The 19505-nt window shown below is 33.6% G+C and overlaps 3 protein-coding genes across 6 annotated transcripts; 1 reads left to right on the top strand and 2 right to left on the bottom strand.

Moving 5' to 3' along the window:
- Positions 1-11171: 11171 nt before the first annotated feature.
- Positions 11172-12088, top strand: LOC129308153 (uncharacterized). Of its 3 annotated transcripts, none has more exons than XM_054949191.1 (3): positions 11172-11282; positions 11360-11433; positions 11782-12088. In XM_054949191.1, exons 1-3 carry the CDS (start codon positions 11201-11203, stop codon positions 12004-12006), a joined length of 381 nt encoding a protein of 126 aa, XP_054805166.1. In that variant the 5' UTR covers positions 11172-11200; the 3' UTR covers positions 12007-12088. The 3 variants fall into 3 exon arrangements, with proteins under 3 accessions (XP_054805166.1, XP_054805165.1, XP_054805164.1); XM_054949190.1 differs by having other exon boundaries at positions 11779-12088; XM_054949189.1 differs by having other exon boundaries at positions 11360-11457.
- Positions 12089-14514: 2426 nt separating this feature from the next.
- LOC129308445 (flavonol 7-O-rhamnosyltransferase-like) lies at positions 14515-16266 on the bottom strand. 2 transcript variants are annotated; one of them, XM_054949555.1, is made up of 2 exons: positions 16040-16266; positions 14515-14643 (listed from the first exon to the last, which is right to left on the bottom strand). In XM_054949555.1, the coding sequence occupies exons 1-2, from the start codon at positions 16264-16266 to the stop codon at positions 14619-14621; spliced, it is 252 nt and encodes an 83-aa protein (XP_054805530.1). In that variant the 3' UTR covers positions 14515-14618. The 2 variants fall into 2 exon arrangements, with proteins under 2 accessions (XP_054805530.1, XP_054805529.1); XM_054949554.1 differs by having other exon boundaries at positions 14591-14835.
- Positions 16267-16517: 251 nt separating this feature from the next.
- On the bottom strand, positions 16518-17370 carry LOC129309034 (UDP-glycosyltransferase 89B2-like). Its single transcript, XM_054950378.1, has 2 exons — positions 17253-17370; positions 16518-17026 (listed from the first exon to the last, which is right to left on the bottom strand). The coding sequence occupies exons 1-2, from the start codon at positions 17368-17370 to the stop codon at positions 16518-16520; spliced, it is 627 nt and encodes a 208-aa protein (XP_054806353.1).
- Positions 17371-19505: the final 2135 nt, after the last annotated feature.

Here is a 19505-nt window from a genome sequence, read left to right as displayed (position 1 = left end):
CCACAAACTTAACAACCATGCGATATATCGGATAAACACATATGTATGATCAATTCAACCTTATACCCTTCTTATATTTTCCAACTAAGCCTATGGGCTATAATATCAAATAGAGCTCCATCTATGTGATTGGACAACCCAAGCTTACTAATTATAAGGTATGACTAGGCTAAAGATCACAAAACTTACTCTCAGACCATAGTTTCCCCCCTTAAATCCTTATGATGACGTATACCCTAAGCTATTTCCTTCGATAAACAAGTGAAGATAGCTAGGTTCCAATTTCTCAACAAACTATGGACAGTCTCTCGACAAATAGTGAGACAAGGCTTAGCCTTCATGCACTAAAAGGCAACTATAAATACCATATGAATTTTATCCACTCTTCTCCCTAGCCAACTCTCGCCAAATGATTATGTAATGTATGATGCTCATTGATTTCACAATTTCATTTGCTTAATATTAACACATTAGGCTTTACAGTATCATGTTGCCCAAGTAAGTATCATGTTTATTTACACAAACTCTTTTTACTTCAATTCTCAATTTTATAACACAATTCACATGCTCATTTAGCCATACATATCATAATCGCATATTATTGTAACCACATCATCATCATCATCATATCACATATCACACATTTATCATTCTAGCACATAGTTAAAGCTTTGAAAACACCTTTAAATTCATATAAGATTTCATACAATATCATATGATCTATGGCATGTTTACACAATTACAATTTTAATCATGCATAAAATAAACACATTTTTACTTTAAAACTCAATTAATAAACAACTACCTAAAAAAGAGTTCTCTTGGTTATCTCAAACATTTGAGAGGTAAATATTAACTCATCATTATCTTGTTTCCAAGCTTGCTTCCCAAGCCAAATTGGTGTTCGGATAATTAATCTATAATTAATCAAGTCTAAACTAATCAACATTGTTAAACACACACTTCCAACCCTTACATTTTCATTCTAAAATACCTAATGCCTTTATCTCTCACATTTAGATCTATCCATTAAGTTTACTAACTCTTTTTAGCTCCCAATAGCTTCATTAAATTTTTATATTGTCATTAATGGCTCAACAACCTTTATATTTTTAGATTTAATGCCTATTTTTGGACATTAATATCTCCCAATTGCCATTATTGTCTAAAACCCCTCATTAATGGTTTCAATAATTAAAATAACTTCCTTTAACTCTATTTAGGCCAATGAATTCAGACCTATAACTTATATGGACCGAAAATGATCTTCTATTATCAAACCCTAATAAAAAACTTCGAGAAAATGGATTAGGAAAGGAGAAAAAGGAGTGAGGAAACTTACTCATGGGGTTTGATAGCTTCAAAACACCCCTAATCCTCTTAAGAACAAAGCCCAATAAAGCTCTCTTCGTCCTCCTTGTTTCTCTTCCAGTCCCTCTTTTCTTTCCTTTATTTTTTGTATTAAATTTGTGGCTACATTCTATAAAAAGTAGGCTATGCACCACGGTGCATGTAGTACACGCCATGGCACATGGCACAAAGATGTTCTCCTGCTTTATTTTTCATATGTACTGCACAATAGACGTGCTGCATGTTGCGGCATATGGCATAAAGTTATATCTTCAGATTTTCTCACCTATTGATGCTTGGGTTACTCGACTTTACTTCAGACCCAAATTTATGGTTGAAATTATAACCAAACATACTTGTTAAATCTCTTTAGCTAGACACTACATTAATTAACTCAATTACTCCTCTTTACTTTACTCAATTGAATCTTAAATTTTTAGGATGTTTTGGTAAACTCTAAAAAGTTTGTACATACATATATAGATTGAGTAATAGAATAATCCCATTTTCATTTTTTTCAACATGTTAGTATCATGGAAATGCTCATTGATACTAGGTGTCGATTTTACACTAAAATAATTACTAAGAAGATTTTCTACAACATAGCCTTCAGTATTAGAGTAATACACTCTGACTTTGTTATGTTGTTTTCATCAGCACTAAGGGTGGATTATCACTAGTAAATTTTCTCACATGAATACACAATTACATTAACATCTGTGTATTTTATACAACAAGTATCCACTAGTCACAACACCATAATTTAGCAAATATTTCATTTATTTAATCTGACCATAACACATTTTATTCACAGTATAATAAATACTCATACCAAGATAATTAAATAGGTCATGTATCTATTTCAAAATATATTTATTTATATTAGACAAATGATTAAATTTTGTGCCGTGGTCATAATGTTTTTTCAAGCCCCGCAAAAAATTTAATAAATCACAAACTCTCTTTTTAGCAAATTAAATAGTAGAGTCCTCTTAATTAATTTTTCTCTCCAAGTCACACAAAGATATCATTATTATAGAAAATAGTTTTTACTACCCTCAATTAACATCACTTTTTAAAATGGAAAAGTAAAAAATAGTCCTGATAACATTTGTGTAAATAGGTTTAAAAGAGGAAAATAAATCCACATCACTTTTACTACAAAGTGATAAGATTGAACACATCCATGTCGCCTGTAAAATGAAAGTGACGTGGATTATTATTTAAATCATATCCTATTATTCTAAAAGCGACATAAATTTTAATTAAAAAAATTTAAAATGAATAAATAATTTTTAAAAAAGGACATTTAAAGCCACATTATTTTTAACAAAAAAGGAGAAAAATAGCAAGATCCAAAGGAAGATCGAATGGTAGCTGAAATGATGTCATAGACAAATCATTAGAAAGAGTGGCTTGCAAGATGAAGCAGTTGGCGATGGCATCGGTGTGTTGCAATCAAATTCAACGGTGGAATTGAGCTTGTACAGTTAAGGGCGAGGGCTGCCTCTCCTCCAGTTCACCCCGTTTTCTTGCCTAGTTTTCTTGCCCCGTTTTCGTGTCCCGCCCCGTTTGCTTGCTTGCTCGTTGCTTGTTTGATCTTCACTTCAAACCTTGAACAGCAGAGAAGAGAGCAGGAGCAATACCAGCTTCTTCTTCAGTCTAAGAGGAGCTTGGGTAAAGGATTATCGGCTTCGCGAGACCTTCTTGTTTAAAGGAAAAAATAAGTTATCCCATAAAGTGCAAACGAGACTCCGCATCTAGATCAAGGTACCTTTCAAATAGCTGATTCTTTAACTTCTATCAAACAATGTATTCTCGGCATCAATGCACCAACCCCTACCAAGATCTGATCGGAAATAACCCAAGAGGAATTAGAAAAAGTAGCTTAAAAGCCCCTGAGATTCAGTTTTCTTGCCCGGCCCTATTTTCTTGCCCGCCTAGTTTGATTGCCCCATTTTCTTGCTTGCTCGTTGCTTGTCTAGTACACTGAACACCAACCCAATCTCAAAGAGAATCAATACACGCAACTACATTGATAATCATCAAGTTTTTGTAAATATTTTTTTAAAAAATAATCATTAAAATTCACATTGCTTTTAATAGAAAAACGATATGGATAATCATCAACTTTTAATAAATATTTTTTAAATAGCATTTAAAGTCACATCACTTTTAACAAAAAAAAAGACATGGATAATTATCACATTTTTATAAATAATTTTTTTAAAAAATAAGTATTTAAATCCACGTCACTTTTAATAAAAATAAATATTTGTTACAAAATACATTTAAATCCACATTGATTTTAACAAAAAAGCAATGTGGATAATTATCAAGATTTAATAAATAATTTTTTAAAAAAAATAAGCACCTAAAGCCACGTCGTTTTTATTGGGAAAGCGAAGTGGATAATCATTTAAATTCTAATCTTAAAAGTTGGTCACCACTCCCATGAAACCCAAACATTTAGCTCTTTCACGCAAAGCTCCCCCTTTGCGGCGAACTCTTCCTAAACCCCACAGCTCTCTTTTTAGCTTGTCTCCTTCTCCTTTGAAGCTCTTAGGTCACGACCACCTACAGCTCGTGCATAGCTTGTCTCCTTCTCAGCAGTGCTGATCCTCATCTTCATGGTGGCCCAAACTTGTGTCCTAAAACCCATAGCTCGCAAACGCCCATAGCTCAAATCCTCTTCTTCATGTTTCAACCCAAAGCTCCCCTCAATCAACGCCTCTTTTTTGTTAGTGACCTATAGCTCCTCTACTCCACTCAGCTTCGCCTCCTCCATCTAGGTATTTTTTTTTATTTTTTAAATTAATTTCTGCTTATATCATTAATTTTTTTATGCTCAGGACATTTTTTTATTGTTTGCTTCTCCCAATAATTTTTATCATATTGCTTTTACATTTATTGGAAGATTTTTTTACTGGTAGCTCCTTTGTTCAGATTTTTTTATTCCTAGCTTCTCCCAATATATAGTTAGCCTTCATTTGTGCTTTAGTTTGATATTTGATTATTTGTGCTGGTTAAAAAGCTTAATTTGATATTATTGTAATTTTGGATGTCCCATTTTTATGAGGAAATTAAACCCATTTTTTTAAAAAAAATCTTAACATTTTTGTGGAGTACCTTAATAATTTTAGGGTTATGTTGGTCTTGATTAGTGCCCTAAGACTTTACTTTTCTATCATTGTTTCGATTTATTTATTTCTTTTTAGGATAATTGTTTATGCTTTTGGGAGCATAATATTCTTTGTTAATTTTGGGTCTATATTGGTCTCAATTGGTGCCCCGCTTTTGACAGTGCCCCTAAAGTGCCATTGATAGATAAAAAATATAGAGTTTGAATATTATATTATATGTTATATATATATATATATGAGATTATTCATCTGTTGCCAATAAAAATTTAGATTTGGTGAGTAGTTATTTAATCTCAATAATATTTTAGTTTTACTATGCTTTGAAGTTTGACAAGTCTAATCAAAATCTTATGAAAATTTGCAGTTTTTTAACAAGAAGTACTCTTGCACCAGAGAAGAAATAAATGACATTCAAAATAGTTTAGTAGGTCAAATTTTTCAAGGGCTATTTATTTAGATATTTCAAGATTTTATAGTTTATTCATTAAACTTAGGATTGTAGCTAGATGTAAGGTTTGTTATATGGATATAAACTCTACTTAGTGCATTGCAATAGTTTGTAGGCTTTTGGTTTTAAATATTGGACACTTAAATAGGTGATAATAATGATTTTGATATTACATTGGTATGCTTGTGGTGCTACTATTGTCTGTTAGACATTATGGTTGTGTGTATGTTATTAGGTTGTTGCTGTTGTGATAATTTGACAGGTTCAATTTGGTTATGAAAAAAATATAAAATACATATTGAAAAAAAATACACAAACAAAGTCACTTTTATCTTAAAAAGTGGCTTGGTTTTTGAAAAACAAGTCGCTTTTTTAGAAAAAAAAAATCGAGTAACTTTTTAACAAAAAGCAACATGGTTTCTCAAAAAACCATATCTTCTTTTAACCAAGTCACTTTTAAGAGAGAGAAAAAAAAAGACTTGTTTCTCAAAAACTAAGTTGTTTTTCACTAAAAAATGCAACATGGATAAGAGAACTTTTTAAGTTCCTAAGTCTATGTCCTTTGTTTCTCATGAACCTAAGTCTATGTCCTTTGTTTCTCAAAAACCAAGTCACTTTTTAGTAGAAAGCGATATGATTTCTCAAAAAACCGCATCTCACTTTTTTGAAAAAGTGACATTATTATCTTCTTCACATCACTGAAAAATGCAACGTGGTGTCCCTCATGATAACAATGTGAAATGTCCTAAAAAAATGACGTGAAAAGTCTTTTCTGTAGTAATGTATCTTGGCATTAATAAAATGAGAATATTAAAATTATAAAACATATAATCAATTTTTTAGGGCAAAGTAAAATAATTTTTGCTAAAATATGCTACACTTTTAAATATATTTCAACTATATGTATGAAAAATGTTTTCATACTTTATCAATAATAATTCTAATTAAATTAGAACTTCATCATATAATCTCCTCTAATTCTACTTAAATTAGAATTTCTCATAATGTAAATCCACCATGCATAAACCCATGCACATTGGCCCACATTTTGGGTACTAAAAATTGTGAATGGATAAAAACATTTTCGAGCAACATCCATAAAGCAGTGTAACTTTGCATGCAAACACCATGTGATCTCTCATAAATTTACTACACACCGTCACTAAAGCGTTAATAATTGATGCCCAAAATATCTGCTTGCATTTAAAATCAAATTTAAGGTTGAGAAGTAATGCACCTATCTCCTTTCCCTGTTAGGATATTTTAAACCTAAACAGATTTAATGCATATAAACTACTGTCATGCATTCAAGCAATTAAAAACTCACAATATTAATGAAATCAAATTATTGTGCCGTTGAAACATTTTCAAGCAATTAGCATTGCTATAAACTTTTATTAACATGCACAGCAAAAATATCTTACCATCACACCTTCAGCACAGTAAGCAGCTTGGTCACTAAACATACCTCAACAAGACTATATGACACATTAACACCAATATGACATACGCCAAGTATATTACCATAAAAAATTGCAATCTTTGCCAATTAATTTAAACAAAGCACCAAGCCTTAATCCCTAAGTTCCAAATAACTAACATGCAAATAAATTCTCATCATTCATGTGCCAAATGATATAGTAACCTCCTCCAATTTCAAAATACAACTTCCCCTATTTTAAATTAAATTTGTCGCCAAAACAAATGCATGAACTGCTAATAAACCAAAACTAGCCACTTCATATTGTAACGAAGCTATGCTTTCAAAGTCATTGAATAACAATTTCATATTCCCTAGTAAAGCCTTTTAAAAAGTCACTATTACAATAAATGAATAACACCAACAAAATACCAAAGTCATATCTGATATAACCATGAAAATAGTAAACCAAAACTCAAAATGTTCACAGTTAAAGTAAATTAACTCCTTTAAGCAATGAATCAGAGCCCTCCCTGATTCACCCTTAAGAAGTAGCAATCAAGATCCGAGCTTCTCAAGGTTCAAATCAAGGTCCACAAGGCTTTCAAGCAGTAACTTTAATCCAGTTGAGACCTTTCGGAACCACGTTAGAGAAGCTGTACTGGACACCATTGAAGCACTAGTGCACTGGTCACACTAATAGTGATATGTCCATTATCTCTACACAAAATTCTTCTACTACCATCAGTGTTCATGCAATGAATTTCAACAACTATGTGGTGCCTCTTAAGTCTTAAGTAACTCCAGATTTTGGGACAAATTTGATATAATTGGTGTTTTTTATTTTCACCATTGCCCATTTTAGCATATGCTTTGTGCTCACATGCATGCACCATAATACTTGATTTTGTTACATTGAAACTCATTGCTTCACACCAGCCCTCATGTCCATGTTCTGTTCCCATTTTCATAAATAACAAAACATATATGCTTAGAAATAAAATTGATTTATTACAAAATCAATCAACCTTTATATTAACATTGCAGAGATAGCTTCCTGCAATTAAATCATAACTCCGATCCATTTCCTTTCAAAGACAATTAATATTATCCAAAAAAAACAATTTAAGATTTACCTCTAGTAAATATGTTATCCTCACCCATAATGTTCCTTTTTCATCCCTAAGAAAATCAACACCAAGCTAAGGCGAGAAGCATTTTGGATTTCTAAAATACATATGAAAATTAAATAAAACAAAATCATAAGATAAATTTATCTCATTCCTATTGTTGAATGGAGTACTAGTGGAGAAAAATCAATAGGCTAAAATATATAGCTCTTAAGGTTATTGGCAAAAGCAAGTAAAATCATGGTTTGAATTATGCCCAAAGATATTGTCTTTAAGAACTATCATGTCACATCGAGTTAATCACGTGGTAGCTCCTCAAGATTAAACAGATTATTCTTGTAAAAATTAATAGGGCACAGAATAATAAAGACTAATATAATATACTCAGCCAACACAAATTTGAAATCTTAAGAGTCAAGCATTGGATACACTGCACTTCTTGAACTATATATAGACACGAACTAGATGTCAGATGAAGCCTTCATCACAATTGAATTGTGAGTTTTATAAACACAATAGCATGTTATTGTAATTCGTTCCATTGGTTTTGAACATTTTCAACTTTTCCACTTGAAGACAATTAAAAAAATCAGTTTCAAGCTTTAATTGGAAATAATGTATAGTTAAAGCACATTAAGCAAATCCGTGGAAAGAAATTTGAACATGGAAACCATAGGACTTCTAGGAAAGCATGATTACAAAATTAATTTAATAATTTTGCAAAACAAAATTCAGTAAATTAGGGGTGTTCAATTTAAACCCATCCTGATTGGCCCGATATCATCCCGATCATATCGGGACGGGTCTTGTCCCGGCCTAAAAATAATCGGGACGGGAATTTACGGGACGGGACAGGAAAGGGGTTCGGGACGGGACGGGACATGGGATTACCATCGAGACGTCCGTCCCGTCCCGAATATTATATATATTATTTTTTATTTTAAATATATTAATTATATTAATATAATTTATACTTATATTAATTATAACAATTATAATTTTAATACTTATAATTTTTATTTAAAACTAAAGTGTTTTTATATTGATAATTTTAATGACATGGAGTAAACATGGCGATATCTTTTTTATAATATATTAATTATATTAATATAATTTATTCTTATATCTATCTGTTTAATAATTTTTATTTATAATATATTTCTTGCTTATTTTTAGAAGAGTAATTAGCTTAGTACATCTTCACTAAAGTAGAAGAATAATTATTTGATGTTGTGTTTGACTTGCCTGTTGTTGCTAATCTTATAGCATAAAGATCACTTGTATTTTTTATTATAATATGTAGTTGTGATTAATATAATTCAATAATTGATTTTAAATTATTGTTATTTATGTACTTGTGTTATTTTGATTTTAAACTTGATAAATTATATAATTTAAAATTTTAATGAACGTTATTATTCAAATCTTTTTTCGATATTATTTCATTTATCAAGACGGCGGGACGTCTCGATTTTATCCCAGTCCTGTCCCGACTCTTAACGGGACGGGACGATTTTCGGGACGGGACGAGATACGGGATCAAAATTCAGTCCCGAATTTTTTTTCGGGACAGGACACGGGACAGGAGTGTCCCGGTCCTGTCCCATCCCGTGAACACCTCTACAATAAATAGAACCTCAAGCCTCTTTAACTCATGAGCCCATTTCTCCTCCAAGCTATAGCTCACTTTCATTTTTTAATATAAATACACTAAGAGTTTTAATCATGTGGATAATATGAGACTTTTTCTTTTGACACATCCATACAATAATTACAATAATAAGCTATCACAACCTTTCAAAGATGCAAATCAAGAGTAATCAAGGCCTCAGATGAAGAAAAATTGAAAGCAAATGAGAGATTGATAAATATAGAAATGGATCGAATTAAAGAGAAAAAGAAAGGGGGATGAAGATATGGGGAAGCATGAACGCATAAACAGGGGAAGAGGAACCTGAAAACGGTGAGGCAAGGGACGGGACGCGATGGCGGGCAAAGTGGTAAAGTTCTACTGCGGTGACAAGAAGCTCTACCATTTCTTGCTCTGCTTCCAATGAGGTGTTAGGAATCGACAGCAACTGGAGTCTTTAATGGACGGACAGGATCGTTACTGAATGGCGGTGCCTGTTAGACTTTATGTTCTGTCTGATGACGTGGCAGTTTTGAAGCTCTAGTTCAAGCGAACGGTCACGATTCGCTTGTCTTGCAGAGATGCAGAGGGGATCGAGGTTCCCCCACGCACATTTAGCCTCTTTTTTTGATAAAACTAAAAAAGATAAAAAAATATGTCATAATAATATAGTTTTTGAGCTTATGTCTAGACAAGAGAAATTAAATCTGACATTAACAAAAGAAATCACTCTAATTTATTTTTTTTTTACAATTTTTAACTCCTCATTCCAGTTAATCTGTATCCCGGCACGGGGTAAGCCACTTTTCTTGCCCTTTCTTTCAGCGCATCAAAGAGGACATAATTTTAAAATTATGACTTCATCGCTGAATGAACCAAATAAATTAAAGTTGTGTTCTCCACTGAACAAAGTTGTTATGATGAAACCTTAATTGCATACTCTTCCGGATCATTGTTAATTAATTCACAGTTTATGTAAAAAGTTAGTAGAAACCTTATTTTTCTAAAAATATCTACACATTTTTATTTATGTATATAGTCTTTAGATGTGCACGATTTAAAGACCAGGAATTAAAAAAAATAAGGATATAAATGAGAAAAAAAACATAAAATTTTCCTAATAATTTTTATTTTAGGCCAAGAAGTGTTAATAGAAAGCTACTTATATTGTGGTTCCAAGGAAATATATGATTCAACTTTCTAAGCCAGACAATATGACATCGAGCATTAAAAAATAAAATGGAGATTATATCGCGCGAGGTAACAAACAAGGCATCAAATGAATGCACGCACACGCATTAGGATTAGCCACTAGGTATAGCCGACAGAGACAGTAGTTTGTTTAATCTATAATTAGATTTTCATAATTGTAACACGGTCAAATGAAAGCCCTTATCCCCAGGTGCCCTATTATGCAGGCAGGTTGGGTCAAAGACCAAGATTGACAAAACCCACCCTCTTCTGCTCTTTCTTTTGGTTTTCTTTTACTTTTAATTATTTCCAATCCCGCTTTCAGTTGCTCAGTAACTAATTATTCAAATTAATTAACCCGACGATCGATATATAATCAGCCAATAATTTAATGATCTAATGGGCGGGAAATATATAAGTTTACTTGGAAGTAAGGATGAGAGGAAAAAGTGTGCAGTGAGTACAAGTTTATGAATAGTGGAGCTGGAAGTAAAATAAAGGACCTAGGGTTTTGTTTCAGTTGAAACAAATTCTCCTCGTTGCATGCATGGCGGCAGACAGGCGCAGAACATTTTGCATCTTCCACTCCACGCGACCAAGCACCTTTTTCTCTGTTTCTCGGAACACCATACATTTTTCAACTCTTCATTTCAAGCACCCTTGAACATTGCTGCGTCTCTTTTTATTCTCCCCAAGCTGTATGTCACATTTGTTTACATATATATATATATATATAGAGAGAGAGAGAGAGAGAGAGAGAGAGAAGGTGGCTTTGACCTGCAGGGAGTCGAACCCTTATAAATAAATCTCTCTTCTCTTTTTGCAGGATTTGTCTATTCTGTTGCTGATAGATCAACGACATTCCCTTTGATTGCCAGTGAGCCAATAATGGTGTCTCCAAACTTCATTAACATCCTTCTTATTTTGATTTGCCTTCTTCTAAGATTCTCCACCGGACATTCCCTACAAGGTTTACTTTTTCCCTTTTGACTCTTGCCGCAGTCTTTTTCTCATATCTGTCTTATACTTGTTGTTCTCCTCGTCTAGCTTCAGTAAAGAAGAGCAACATTAGTGCTGCTGTAAAGCTTCAGACAGACGGACGCTCGGTGAAGGAGGAGGAGGTAATTCATATCAGTACTATTTCTGTAAGCATATACTGCATAAATAAAAAACTTAAATTCTGTTATGTTCTTTCAAACTAGTGATTAATCGTGTTAACATATTGGTTTATTTCCCCGTTGTTGATATGACTCGAGCCTGACAATCCATTTTAATTGTAACTAAATTGAACAAGTGATTTTTATTCACTCTCCTGTATAAAGAAAACTGGGGAGTCTCAACGAAACACATGGATTCAAGCCAAGAAATTATTGTTTGGGGGATCTCATTTAATGGATGTTGCCAATACAACTTATCTGATAAAATATTTTCTGAGAGAGTGGATAATGGTGGGGTGTTTTGAACAGCAGATGCAGCAGCAGGAGGTAGCTGGTGAGACGGAGGGTAGAAGAGTGTCAGAGGCAAAGAGATGTGAGCGTTGCATAGAAAGTTGTGAACGTAATGGAGGACAGGGATGCGCGGAGCGCAAATTCAGTAAACGAAGTCGTCACTCTATGCGCTTCAAGATGTCTGGTTTTGTTTCTTGGAATGCTGACTATCACGTTCCAAGGCCTCATCCGCCCAGGAATAACTGATCCAGGACACTTTAATTCCTCGCATTTGTAGTTTCTTTGTATTTATTTATTTATTCTCAATTAATTTCCGTCTCCGCATCAATTTTGTAATGTTTTAGATGAATGGTGGGATGTCAAATATATACCACGATATGTAACAAGCACGGGTGTTATGAGACTTAAGATGTTAATTACACTACTAAAAAAATATATATTAGTGAGAGAATTTAGTGAGTGATCGACTATTCCTCTTTAAAATACTAAATTAGCAAGGAAATTAGTGAGGAATGTTGATTTCGTAGCTTGACTTAAAATTAGCGAAGAAATTAGCGACAAACTATCAATCCCTCTATAAAATAAGAGAATTAGTGAGGAAAATAGTGAGGAACTACCAATCCTTTTTTAAAATAAGATAATTAGAGAATAAAATAGTGAGAAACTATCAATCACTCTCTAAAATAAAAGAATTGGCGAGGAAAATAGTGAGGGATTACCAATCCCTTTCTAAAATAAGAGAATTAGCAAGAAAAATAGTGAGAGATTGCCAATCCCTCTCTAAAATAAGATAATTGACGAAGGATTCTATTTCCAGCTAATCACTGCAAAAAAAATAACTTTTGACAATGACTTTTAGTTATATATTTAATTATTTTTATTTAAAAATAATAATTAAATTTAAAAATTAAATAAAATATTTATAATAAAATTATTTAGTATTTTCTTTATTTTAAGTTGATTTTCATTAATAAAATAATATTTTATTAAAAATATAATATAAAGAATAATTTAAATAAAGTATAAATATTTTTTAACATATTAATAATTGAAAATAAAATTTAATATGTATATGTGTGTATTTTTATAATATATTATTTAATATATTTATATAATTAAATAATATATATACACATATTTAATTTCTCATATAATGAATACAGGTGCCTTTCAGTTCAATTGACAAAGAAAGAAAGTATAAGGCTTGGGAGATATGAGGTCAAGAGTTCAAGTTTTGACTTTGACATAAACATGATGAATGTATAATATGATAAGGTGGAAGTGACATGATGCAAGGTGGACAATGATGTGTCATAAGTTGTCACACATGTGGCGGGTGATGAGGCGCGAGATGGTAGGTGACATAGTGGTTGACAAAGCACAGGGTTGTTGGTGATATGACGTGTCATAAGTTGTCGCACATGTAGTGGGTGATGAGGCGCGAGATAGTAGGTAGACATTGTGATTGACAAAGCATAAGGTTGTTGGTAATATGTCATAAGTTAATTAAATATATGCATATTTAACGAGAGATTAGTAAGAGATTAATTCCTCACTAAAGTTATCAAATTTTAAATAGTATTAGAAAGAAATTAACGAAAAATTCAATCCCTAACTAATTTTATCGAGGGACTGAATCCCTCGTCAATTAGCGAGGGAAATACAATCCTTACTAAATTTAACGAGCTTTTCTTTAATTATAAATTTAGTGAAGGATAAAATTTTTTTCTAAAATATAATTTAATTATAAAAAATAATATTTAATGAGAAATTTGTTTCTTACGAAATTTTATTTTTCTTGTAGTGTTACTTCATAGGTTCCACGCAACACGTACCTGTAGAAGCTGGAAGTCGAAGTTACCTTTGGATGAATTATGTTTCTTTTTGTAAAGAAGGGTAGTTGTTTTGCCGTTTTCTTCTCTTATCGGGAAAAGAGAAGAAAGAAACCGGAAGGAGGTTACGTGTAGGGTCCTCATCTACATTAAATTGTAGATTTTAGTAATTGGTTTCTATTTTTGCCGGATCTCATATTGAGAAAATTATACAGCCTTGAATTATATCCTATGATCCATTCCCTTTCAATGCATCTATCCATGCTCATTAATCTCATTTTTCATTTAATTATCCATTTACTGGTTGCTATATATTTATATTATAATGTTTGTGAAAACAAGATCTTAATGCTCATTTATGATAGCAATTAAATGAATATGTATTTAGTTTAATACCACAGTCAACAATCTACTTAACTCGTTAAGCCAAGTCAAGAATTAAAACGATGGACGAAATCAAATATGAAGTGATTAAGGGCTATACAATATATCCAGAAATCCACAATACCCAACCTGACCTAAAACATTACACCCAAACCTAGCCCCAAAAAAGCAGTCTGAAGATGAATGGGCATGATTGGGCTCAGCCCAATTGGTCCTACTTGACTCAAGAGTCAAGGTAATATATAAATTTATTTATTTATTTTAGTAATACAATGTGGTTTTGACTTTTAAAAATGAGTGAGGGCATAAATGAAATATTAAAATAATGTTAGCTAGGAAGCATAACGAAACCCTAACTTAAACACTCTTACTCACACACACTCTATGGCTCTCAAGCCTCACCTCGCACTTGCTGCAGTTGTCTCCCATTCGCCACCCTCCTCTTCTTAAGGCCTTACTTTGTCTCGACATCTCCCTGTATCTTGTAGTGCCACCACATCTTCCATCGTCAGCAAGGGGTTACTCTCCCTCCATCTCGGCATCTACCTTCGTCTCAGCACCTCCCTTTATATCGCTTGTCACAAGAGCTTCAGAGGTTGGGGTTAGTCTCTTAAGAAGCTTGGGTAAGTAATCTCCAGATCTTTATGACTTTCTCACTTCTTTCACTCTTGCAAATCAAAATGGTGGATGGTGTTATCGTCATAGGATCTTATGCCTCTGTTCATCTTCTCTTCTTCAAAGTCATTTTTAGCACTTTATGCTTTCAAATTTGGTTAGTTCTTCGAAAACAAATGACCAAAAAACGAATAGACTTAAACATCCAGCCCGACATGCTTGACCTTTGCTCAATCCTTCCCGCCTGATCCATCCATGAAAGGGCACCTTTCGGGTAAAATATGTGATATCCTTAAATTTTAAACTTGAAATTTAAAGTATAGATATGAGTAATTTGGTAAATCTAAGTAAGTATTGAATTAATGGTATTTTTGAATTACTAATAAAGTTATTGGGTCATTGAGCAGCTTTGAAAGTGAATTAAGATGGAATTCAGGTCAACCGTGCCTATGTGCAAAGCCAAAATTTGAGCTAGCTTTATTGTGCCATCCATCGCCACAGAGGCTTAATGCATTGTAGCAGACGAGACAGACTTTTGATAAATCTATCATGAGCTTCAATTAAGAATTAAAAAGAGAAGGGAGAAAAACACAAGAGGCAATAGAAAAAAAGCTTAGATAAGGTACTTTATCTTTTAAGCATTTGGGAGGCATTCAGTAGCAACACGTTAGAGTAAGCTACCTGTCTACTCTTTTTCCTCTCCATTTAAAATTTTGGAAGTTTTTGGTATGGTGGGTTATGAATTTTGTCCTCCCTTGGGATATATTTTTTTGGCTGAAATGTCAATGCTATGCTATTTCAAGGAGTTTGTCAACGGCTAATTAGTCCAAGGAAAAATTACATTGAAAGACCTATGAGGATTTTTAATTACAAAAAAAGACCAAAACATTATGACAAAAAGAACGACAGGAAAAAGATTAAAATAACCCTTTTGAATTTCATATAGTAGAAATATTGTCCTAACAAATATGCATGTATGAAAAATAACAAGTGACAAGAATAATTCATAACATTCTAACAAGTACGGTAATAAAAAATAGCCAGTAAATATATTATTTTGACAAGCTTACATATAAAAATAATAAGTAATCGACTAACTAACCATGACTTCTTATAGCATGAGTGTTAAAAAATATAATGTTTTAATAAGCATGATAGTGAGAACCAGAAAATGGGTTATTTTCTTTGCAATGTTATTCACAAATAATGACTTTGGGACTTGAAACTAATTTTAGCAGTTGGTGGGATTTTATGATAATTATAATTGTTGTAAGGGATTTTCGAACGATTTTCCTTTTTTTTTTTTTATAAATTTGTTTTCATAATGATTAAGAGTTTCCAGCTGGCATTCAATGCAATGTCCAGTAATTAAACTACTTTTGGACACTAATCACGAAAAGTTAAAAAGTTAAACGAAAGCAGAAGCAGATAGGCGCGGGACGAAGCACCTGAAGCTGTCACCAGAACTTCCTTCCTCCCTGATTGCATCGAGCGCCTCTGCCCGCAGCTTCAGCGCCTTGCCTGTTTCTACAGTACCGCTCTCACTCACCGACTCCGCCAGCACCCTCGCTAAGTCCTCCGAGTTACTCACCGAGTTGGCGCCCTCCCCCGCTCTCATCGCCACTTTCAACTCATTTACCAGTAGCGTCGCGTTCGCGAACTGGTCGGCGCTCATCGGCCACGCCAGTATCGGCACTCCCGCCACCACCGCTTCCACCACCGAGTTCCACCCACAGTGACTCAGGAACGCCCCCACCGCCCGATGCTGCAGTATCACCACTTGCGGGGCCCACCCTCTTATCACCAAGCCTCTCCCAGCCGTACGATCTTCGAACCCAGACGGAACCTTCCCCCAATCTCACGGACCAAATAAAACGCACCCCACTCTTTCTATCGCCGACGCAATGCCCTCCATCTGATTTCCACTCAGAAAAGCTTAACTGCCGAAGCACACGTACACACCTGACGATCTTCGTGACCGTGGAGCCAGGATACGATGTCGTCCGCCGAGATAGAGCTCGACCACTTCGCCGAGCGATCGTGTGACGCGGCGTAAGTAAGGGCCCCCACCTCCCACACGCGACCATGACCGAGATAATTGCGAAGAAAATCTAAATGATTCCTCTCTAACGAAAGAGAGAAAGTGTTCACGATAAGTCCCCAGCTCTGTATATTACACAGAAACCCATCCCTCAAATGCTCGGACTCAGCATCTCCATCGACGTAACTACGGTACAACGGAGACACCTGCCACCAGGGATAGGTCGAGGAACCGGGGAGCTTATGGAAGCAAAGGAGCTCGAAGTCATCGTGGAGGTTGTTCCTCATGGGTTTTTCTCTCCAGAGGTAGTACGTGGCAGAGAGAGCAAAAGCACCGGAAAGGAGAGAAGACGAGGCGGCGAATACCCAAGTGAGAGGCGAGGGGATGAGTCCAGCTGCAGAAGGATGTGGGAGATGATGAAGCGAGGAGGGTCGGGGTGGGAGCGGAACCAGTGGAGGAGAGGGTGGTAGAGGTTGGAGAGAGACAGGATGAAGGATCGGGTGGAGGGAGGGTGAGAAGGAAGAGGGAGGAGGAGGGTGTGGACAGAAGGGTGAGAAGAGACGAGGGACGAAGGGAGGGAAGGAGGGAGCGGTGCGAGGATCAGTGGCTAAGATGGTAACGGTGGAGGCAGCGGTGGAGGCGATGCGGGGTCAGGTCGAGGAGGCGGATCGTGGCCTCTGATGGAAACGGAACTATCAGCACGTGCGTTGGCCCTCTGATGGTCGCGACGGTCGCCATGATCGGATGGAGTTTGGTGTGTTTGACAAAATGACGTACGTTACGAGGTTACTGCGTTGGAGTCGGAAAGCTCTGACGACATTTAGTGGATTAAGTGTATGTTGGATTGAATTTTAATTTAAATTAGGATAATTTTAATTCAATTGAAATGTTAAAGTTTGATTTATCAATAATAAAAAAAATAATTATAATTAAGATTCAAATCAGCATTTTTAACAAAGCTCATTTATCGAGCTTTTCATCAACGATGCGTTCGTATATATGACTGTTGAGAGCTTAAATGCTTTTTAAATTTTTATTCTCTCTCTTCTTTATATGCGTTCGTATATATGACTGTTCCCATGGTTGCTTTAGCTTGCCCTTCATTTCCCAAGTCTACCGAATCTGATGAGAGATCACAGTCGGGTGCACCGACACTCGATCTCCACCGTGTGTGTTGCTCACACTAAGTTGTAGTGCTGTTGCTCATTCCCCTTCATCCAGAGCGTCACTATTTCAAAGTGTGGCTCCCGGCCTCCACTTCCCTTGTCGAAATGAAACATAAAAGATCTTGAAAGCTCCTGATGAAAGGACAAAGCTAACACATGCTGGAAGATGAGGTTGCGGGAATAATGAAATGAAAATGGAATGGGAAGAGGGCTGGGTCCCGCCATTTTTCCACGTCTTCTCCTTCTTCTTAAATTTCTTTTTTTTTATATATATAATCCGATATAATTTAAAAAATAATATTATTTCATGATTTTATAAATAATTAAATCATCTTTTCATAATTGTTATCATTTTTTAATGCTCTCATAAGATTCAAAGGAGTAAACTTCGCTTGTAAACCATAACTTTCAATGTTTAAATGATTAAAAATCTTTTAGTAAAAAAATAAAATATTTTGTAATTCTGCTTGACCTTATTACAATTACTACTACCCAGTTATTTTTTAAAAAAAATCATGACTAGGTACTATATATTTAAAACTTAACTTATTTTGGCAAATGCTCTTTTAAATAATTATTTGATAAAATTTTAATTATCATAAAATAATTTCATGAAATCAATTTGCAGATCATATCAATTAAATATTTTTTAATTATAAATTTATTTAGCTTTTCATTCTTAAATATTTAATATTTTGTACTTATAATTATAATTTTAATTTTATTATTTTAAATTATTAATTAATAAAAAAAATACATACAAAAAAATTTATGTTTATTTTTGTCACAAATATATCAATTGATTTGAATCAAAGTATCTAAACAAATTCTATTCATCTAATTGACCTTTTCAAAAAAGTTATCCAAACATAAACTCACATTACATTAACTAATTTTTTTTTAATTTCAGTTTGCTAACCTCAATTGAATCCTAAACTCAGTTATAAATTTTTTAAATCCAACACACATCCTGAGAGATCTGAAGGTATGTTTGCTTTGGGTGGCAGGCCTCCCTTATTTCTATGCTTATCTAGAGGATGAGCACCTTGAAATAAAATTTAAACCATTTAAATTAAATTAAAATTGTATATAAATATTTTGTTTTTTATAGTCCTTGAAATGTGAAGAATAAATCTGAATAATCAATATAAATCATTATAAAAATTTTATATTAAATTAGATTCTCTAAATTAAATTTAGATCAATTTAAAATAAAAACTTATTAAAATATTTATAATTTATTTTAATAAATATAATATATAATAATATATAATATTTTAAATTTGGATTATTCAGATTTTTGGTAAGATCTTAGGATGAGCAGGAAAACTCATCCCCCCATTTTAGCTCATAAAATAGAAAGGAGGGGAGGAAAATTTTTTCCCTTTTCACCCCTTACAAACTCTCCCCTCCAAATAGGAGAATGAAGAGGAGAGGAGTATAATTTTATTACATTTGAACTAATATATTCTCATTATAATATGATAATAAAAGAAATGTTCCTTTCTTTTGTTTCTATGTATCCCTCTTGTTGAGTTATGCTTTTTCTCCTAACGTGTGTTGCCATTGTTGCTCCCTCAGTCTAGGTCAACGTTCATGTTGGAAATCAGATTTTTCTGCTAAGGCTCCCTCCTTTCATTTTATTTTTCTACTTTTATTATATGTTTATAAACTTCCGCTGCTCATATATTTATTTTATAAACTGTG

This window comes from Prosopis cineraria, unplaced genomic scaffold (assembly GCF_029017545.1).
Source record: "Prosopis cineraria cultivar Desert tree isolate PC_DT_omini unplaced genomic scaffold, ASM2901754v1 PC4, whole genome shotgun sequence".
Classification (NCBI taxonomy): Eukaryota; Viridiplantae; Streptophyta; class Magnoliopsida; order Fabales; family Fabaceae; genus Prosopis; species Prosopis cineraria.
The sequence above is the reverse complement of the archived record's forward strand: the minus strand, read 5'-3'. Positions and strand labels throughout refer to the sequence as shown.

Bases quoted from the DNA above. Each gene is read 5' to 3' on its own strand.
- LOC129308153 (XM_054949189.1), top strand. From the start codon at position 11,201: ATGGTGTCTCCAAACTTCATTAACATCCTTCTTATTTTGATTTGCCTT. The intron at 11,283-11,359 runs GTTTACTTTTTC...CTCCTCGTCTAG, and splicing joins CACCGGACATTCCCTACAAG to CTTCAGTAAAGAAGAGCAAC. The intron at 11,458-11,781 runs GTAAGCATATAC...TTTGAACAGCAG, and splicing joins TTCATATCAGTACTATTTCT to ATGCAGCAGCAGGAGGTAGC.
- LOC129308445 (XM_054949554.1), bottom strand. From the start codon at position 16,266: ATGAGCGCCGACCAGTTCGCGAACGCGACGCTACTGGTAAATGAGTTG. The intron at 14,836-16,039 runs GTGCTTCGTCCC...TGGATGGATCAG, and splicing joins AGTTCTGGTGACAGCTTCAG to GCGGGAAGGATTGAGCAAAG.
- LOC129309034 (XM_054950378.1), bottom strand. From the start codon at position 17,370: ATGGCGACCGTCGCGACCATCAGAGGGCCAACGCACGTGCTGATAGTT. The intron at 17,027-17,252 runs GTTACCATCTTA...ATCCTTCTGCAG, and splicing joins CCTCCACCGCTGCCTCCACC to CTGGACTCATCCCCTCGCCT.